General features: G+C 38.1%; 1 protein-coding gene across 1 annotated transcript; it reads left to right on the top strand.

The window, feature by feature from the left end:
- The first annotated feature begins 2,346 nt into the window (after positions 1-2,346).
- LOC116902700 (cationic trypsin-3) lies at positions 2,347-6,242 on the top strand. Its single transcript, XM_032905055.1, has 5 exons — positions 2,347-2,417; positions 3,277-3,439; positions 4,471-4,724; positions 5,230-5,366; positions 5,869-6,242. Exons 1-5 carry the CDS (start codon positions 2,378-2,380, stop codon positions 6,016-6,018), a joined length of 744 nt encoding a protein of 247 aa, XP_032760946.1. The 5' UTR covers positions 2,347-2,377; the 3' UTR covers positions 6,019-6,242.
- Positions 6,243-6,770: the final 528 nt, after the last annotated feature.

Below are 6,770 nucleotides of genomic sequence, written 5' to 3'. Positions count from 1 at the left end.
GCAATGTGGAAGTGTACGCTGAATGAATCCTTTCCTCCCCAACTTTCTTCTTGTTCATGATGGTTGTGCAGGAATAAAAACCCTGACTAAGAGAAGTTGGGACAATTTTGCTTGGAGAGGACATTTGGAAATTTGGCATTGGTTGTCCCAACTGCAAGAAAGAGATTGTGTTCTTTCCATATTAAGATTCTGGTAAACACAGGTGTTTTCCATCACAAAGACTTAAGAGGCTCCAAATGTCAATAGTGTCAAAGTTGAAAATCTCTCTTTCACTAATACATTACTTTGTCACAGTGACCAAAGTATCAGACATAGATAAATTAAGAGACGATGCAATGACTCTTGGTTTAAAATGTTCTTTTCATTGTGTGGAGAAATACACAACAGAGAGGAGCCATTTATGTTACTGCAAGCGAGGAAGCTGAAGAAGAGAACCCAGGCATTGCACTGCCATTCTCCTTTCTTCACTACGTATTCAGCTTGGGCCTCCAACCCAGCAATGGCTTCAACTATATTCAAGTAGGGTTTTCCCTATCAGCTAACCGTCTCTGGAATGACTTCATATGCAGTGCCAGGAGCATAAACCTTCAAATTCCTAGATAGTTCTAAATTCCATCACGCTGTTAATGAAGATTCGCCAACTAAGTTGTCTTAGGAACAGCAAAATTTTAAAACAAGTCCTCAAGAATGATAGCCTAAACAGAAATACCATTGTAGTACATGAGTTGAGATATTTGGATAGGTAGAGAATCTGACTATTGTCTTTAGCTAGAGAGTTATTTTGGATGAAGAATCCCTCTGACTAGGCATTACTTAGTGCACAGCTCTAATCCCATTCACCCTGGTGGAGCGAGCACAGGGACTGTGAGTTTGAATCTAAACTGGATCAAAATAGACATTTATAAAGGATTGAAGTGACAGGAAAAATGGCACATGACTTTCATCCCAGCACCCAGGAAAAAGGCAGGCAGACACCAGTGATTTTAAGGGCAGCTCTAGGCCAGTTTCAGGAGGTACATAGTGAGACCCTGTCTCTAAGTGAAGGTGGAAAGGGTATTGCAGAGTAGCTTAGCTTAGTGGTTAGGCATGAGCTTGCTGCTCTAATGTAGGTTCATCTCCAAATACTTCATGGGAGAAAAGCTTGCCTGACTCTTGATAGTTGATTCTTCCAGTAATTCTTATAATTTCTTTTTCAAAATGTAATTATTGAAAACAAATCCACAGATTCCTTAATATTCACTTAACTTGGTAGTTCATTCTGTGTTCCTCCTGTTTAATATATAATGCTGCATAATTTTGCCAGGAGATTGCCTTACAATTTGTACATTTGCTTCCTGAAGTTTTGATCTGAAAATTGGGAATTAAAATATGTATATCAAATCAATCTTCTTAGGAGGGAGCACTAAATTAATATAAGTAAAGTACTTGAAACACAATATACCCCTCCCTTTTTATGTTAACAATATTTCAATATACCCAGAATATATACAAAACTACAGATAATTCAAATATGTATATTTGTTTATATACATATGTGTATAACTTTTCCTATAAAGCCTTATGATAAGATTTAGTTTACAAACAAAAACATTGAGAGATTGAAAAAAATGAGTAATAAAATAGAATAGCAATAAAATGGAAGAAATCAATGATATGCTATGACAGTTATTCCAACATTACGAATTTCAATAATGCTTATTTTTGGTTCATTTATTCATGAACCAAAGTCAATTGGAACCTTGGGCAGTAGAAGCACAGAAAAGGTAACGACCATATCTTAGACATAGAACAAGCGCTAGATGGACAGACACAAATTCTCATCTTTAACTTTACCAATTTTATCTATCAGAATTTAAAGAATTTTCCTTTTCTTGAGAGAGAGAGAGTCTTTTACACTAGCAATGGAGTCTTAATGTGCACGTAGAGTATTAGAATGACCCTAGGAAAAGTTATACATTATGAATAACTACAAAATAGACATTGCCATGTGAAAGACCAGGGTTCTAGTGAGTCCTTTATAAAAATGCTCACATATGGACGTTCAGAGTACCTAAGATTTTTGTGTGAGAACCCGAAAACCTGAAGTTCTGTCTTGTGACCTTACCAACTTGTTTTCCTACCATGGAGAACAAGTTCTCAGCAGGTGAGTTTGTTAATTCCATTCCCACACCCTTTGGAAGTAAAGGGTTAGTGTTTGGATTTTGTCCCGCATTATCTTCCATCTTTCATTGAATTGAATCTAAATCTAGATTTCTGAGTTTCCAATGAAAGAACTTTTTGGCACCCATGGCCATGGGTGTTAACAAGACATGAAGGTATAAATAGTTTTGGGGGAGAGCCTTCATCATATTGGCTGCTCTAGGCAGAGTGAGCAATCATGAAGGCCTTAATTTTCCTTGCTTTCCTTGGAGCTGCTGGTGAGTCCCTTTAATGAATAAGCCACTAAGAGTTAATCATGCTTGCTCTTTGGTTGGTGGTTCAATCTCTGGGAGCCCCCAAGGATCCAAGTATAAAGAAGGTGTTTTGGACTAAACTCAAGGCTTAGTGCATACCAGGGAAAATATTCACCAATTGCAACATATATATGATCCTCTCTTTCATTTTCAATTTTCAAAATGAGTCTTGCTAAATTGTCCAGGCTACCACTGAGCACTTTCTGTAGCCCAGGCAGGCCCTAAGCTTGCCTTCATTATGCCTTTGCCACCAAAGCAGCAGGAATTACAGGTCTGAGACAAAATGCAAGGATGCAACCAAAATTGGAGTACTGAAATGTAATACTAGGGTTTCCAGGACTCAGAAAATATACATTAGATGTATCCTCTCAATACTCCTGAAAATATCTTAGTTAATAAAATCTCTTAGCTCATAAAAATGATCTAAAACCTTGAAACTCTAAAAAATCTTCACAACAGCGTGCCCTAATACACAATGCAGGAGCACATGTTGCAAAGGTTGTTAGCATAAATAAAAAGGTTAGTAAGGGAAATCCTGTAATGATTGGTAAAATGGTTAATAATAACTTCGGTGACAAGCAATAAGAGAGATAAACAGAACAAAAACATTAAATAAGTTTATTTGTAAAGAATACTTTCAGCTTGCTCCTTAAGTTTTCTTGCTTCCTTATGGAGATAAACATGTCATGCCAACAACTTACCACCAGTGGAGGTTAATGCAAAGCGATCTATCCATTTGTATGACTTCTCAGCAGGTTCTGTTATAAAATGACCCCTGTGTTCTCAAATAGTCACAATCAGGCATCTCTGGTTGACTTCTCAGTTGCTCTCCCTCTGGATGATGATGATGACAAGATTGTTGGAGGCTATACCTGCCAGAAGAATTCTCTCCCATACCAGGTGTCTCTGAATGCCGGCTACCATTTTTGTGGAGGCTCCCTCATCAATTCCAAGTGGGTTGTTTCAGCCGCTCACTGCTACAAATCGTAAGTGACTGCTATTCACATTCCCATGCTCTAAATCCATTGTCCTTTAGCCCTATCAAAATACAATTAGAGAATGTGCACAATTATACCAATACAGAATTGTAGAGATAGATCAGTTGTTAAAAGCATTTGCTGTTCTTCCGGAGGGCCTGGGTTTGATTCTCAGCAACTATATCTAATGGTTCACAACCACCTGTAACTCTAGTGTCTAGGGATCTTATAGCTTCTTCTGGACTCCCTGAGCATCTTCATTCACACATGAAGATAACCATATACAGACATATATGGGCATAGATAATTAAAATTAATCTTTCCAAAATCAGATATCAAGAACTTGGTTCTTCCTCAACAATTATATGCCATACTAAGGGATGTTTATATGGAGAGTTGTTCCAGAATTCATTGCTATCTTTCTAGGTGATGATACTAAAGACTCAGAAGAGGAACCATTGATGACTAAGGATGTCTTAAAATAGTTTCAGATTGTGATTCACTACATAGTTTTAACAAGGGAAACTGGGCATGTGAAGATAAAACACTCTGTGTTTTAATACATTATTAAAAACAAGCACACATAATTCTGTCCTATAACATTGCACTGCTTTTTAGCCAGACACAGTGGTGTACACCTTTAGTCCCAGCACTTCTTTTCTGGCTTTTGCTTCATCCACTGTGTATTTATCTTAATACCTCAAATCCTTGTATATCTAAAGTATTGAAAAATTACAACCAGTGGAAAAATAGCAAACACCAACCAATTTCTACTTATCTGCTCTTCATCCCCAACTATTTAGTAAGGGTGTTTCCCCCATCTTATATCTTATATTTTAATGTACTGTGAGTCTGTACTAACTAGCAGAGAAACTTTTGCAAGGAATTTTCTGACCTACAAGCAGGAAGGGAGTACATACTGCCACCTTAGGGATAAAGTCACCTATGTGAATATTTGTGTTTATTTGCATGATCAGCAAATTGTGGGGAGGGGAAGATTGAACTTGGATATGTTCAAAACTGCTAATCCTTCTATGCAGCCGAATTCAGGTGCGCCTGGGAGAACACAACATTGATGTCGTTGAGGGTGGTGAGCAATTCATTGATGCAGCTAAAATCATCCGCCACCCCAACTATAATTCAAACACCCTTGACAATGATATCATGTTGATTAAGCTGAATTCACCTGCCACCCTCAACTCTCGAGTGTCCGCTGTCTCTCTGCCAAGATCTTGTGCATCATCTGGTACTAAGTGCCTTGTGTCTGGCTGGGGCAACACCCTGAGCTCTGGCAGTAAGTATCACTAGAACTTAGTTACCAAGTGTGAGAGGACTAGAGATGAAAGGCAGGTTGGGGGCCAGGTGGTCCAAATTATCACTCAAGGGAAGGCTGTCTAAGGAGAGAGGTATAGAGGCAGTGTTAAAATGAGGAAGTTAGAGTAGGGAAAATACTTCTGTCCAGATCATACAGTAGACACAACAAAAAAATGAACTTTCAAGAAAAACTCAAAAGCAATTAAATGGAGGAGGTAAATAAACAGAGGCTACAGGTTTTAGTGTTCCTTTCAGTATGCACTTGTTGAGAGCTGTAGACACCAATGCTTGCACCTGAGTTGTTTTTTTTTATATTGTTGCTGTGAATTGAATAAAATTAATTAGCAAACTTTCTCCAAAAAATGCTCTCCAAAGTTTTAAGTCACTGGGGAATTTAAAGATAGAGTAGGTGTTCAGAAAGAGGCAGAAGGCTGCAAAAGATGTTTTCAAGAACCATAATCTCTTTTCATTCTTGTGCTCGACAGCGAACTACCCTTCACTGCTTCAGTGTCTTGATGCTCCTGTCCTCTCTGACAGTTCTTGCAAAAGTGCTTACCCAGGCAAGATCACTAGCAACATGTTCTGTCTGGGCTTTCTGGAGGGCGGAAAGGACTCCTGCCAGGTGAGTTTATTTGTGCTTCTCCCTCTTCCCTTACATCTGCTTCTTTGAAAAAAAAAAAAGAAATAAAGAGAGATAACATTACCCATCTCTGAGACTGTGGGTGAGGAGTGAAGAGTAGATTTGGAATAAAGCTTAATTGTGTCCATTATAGTGATGACTAGGACTAAATTACTACAAATATTTTATCTGACCGTGTACCTCAAAAACTTTATTGTAGACTTTCCCTTCGAAAGAAGAGCAGAGCTCTTTAAAAAGTATTCAGTCTTCCAAGTTCTCACACTTTCATGGGTTGATGGGTTGACTAAAGAAAGATATAGGTCTGTAAGAAAGAAAGGTAAAGAGTACTGGCATACAAGGAGACTGTAGCTTGAGGATTTAAGTGATTATTTCATAGAGAACCTACAAAAGTGGCCCAAGATAATCAAGTAACAACTTGGAGTCCATCCTCTCATTTAGATATCTGTGAGAACTCTTATTATCCTATCTTTTCTTTGTTATTCAGGGTGACTCTGGTGGCCCCGTAGTCTGCAATGGCCAGCTCCAGGGTGTTGTTTCCTGGGGTTATGGCTGTGCTCAGAAAGGAAAACCTGGTGTCTACACCAAGGTATGCAACTACGTGAACTGGATTCAGCAGACCGTCGCTGCCAACTAAACGCCTTTATGTCTTTATAACCCATCTCTTTGTAGTCGAATCCACCTTCTTTGTATGCCCCAAGTCATTCTCACAAGAAAAACCTATTGTTTTATCACATCTGTCTGTGTTGTTTTTTCCCTTGATAAGGACAAACTTTCTCTTTAAAATTGCTGCCAATGAGAAAATGTATAGAGAGTTCTACTATTTTATAAAGATAATTAGAAAGGTTATTTAGTATTTCATTCGAACTTAATTTGGTAACTTATTAATATAGCTGATACATTTTATTTGAATAGTTGGCTATTATACATGCTTTCTTATGCCCCAATGTGGCAGATCTAGTGTTAATTATTCTAATAGATTATGATACAAAATGCAGAGATAAAACCGATGGCTAAAAGTCAGGGTCATAATGGAATGGAGATGAAGTCCAAGCTGCCAGTATTCCTAGTGCACGTCCCCTTCCGTGACAGAATGCTGCTTTTTCCATTCTTCAATCTAAAACTCGATTACACTTTACCTTTCCAATGATTCACATACCCATTCTTGCTCTTGTTTCCTAATGGAATATTATTTTAATCTGACCTATCTTTCTCTCAGCCACACCTCAAATACCAACTTACATGATGCACTAATTCAAATATAAGCTGAAAATAAATGAAATCAGTTTGCCTAAAATAAACATGTTCAACCAGAAGACTGGAACCACAGTTCCAGAGATATTACTGCTGTTCAAAGCCCAGAAATAGAAGGCACTACACTGCGGTTTT

Source organism: Rattus rattus, chromosome 6 (assembly GCF_011064425.1).
Source record: "Rattus rattus isolate New Zealand chromosome 6, Rrattus_CSIRO_v1, whole genome shotgun sequence".
Classification (NCBI taxonomy): Eukaryota; Metazoa; Chordata; class Mammalia; order Rodentia; family Muridae; genus Rattus; species Rattus rattus.
This window is presented reverse-complemented; position numbering and strand designations above follow the sequence as displayed.

Excerpts from the sequence above, each read along its gene's own strand:
- LOC116902700 (XM_032905055.1), top strand. The coding sequence starts at position 2,378 with ATGAAGGCCTTAATTTTCCTTGCTTTCCTTGGAGCTGCTG. Across the intron at positions 3,440-4,470 it reads GCCGCTCACTGCTACAAATC|CCGAATTCAGGTGCGCCTGG; the intron begins GTAAGTGACTGC and ends CCTTCTATGCAG. Across the intron at positions 5,367-5,868 it reads GCGGAAAGGACTCCTGCCAG|GGTGACTCTGGTGGCCCCGT; the intron begins GTGAGTTTATTT and ends TTTGTTATTCAG.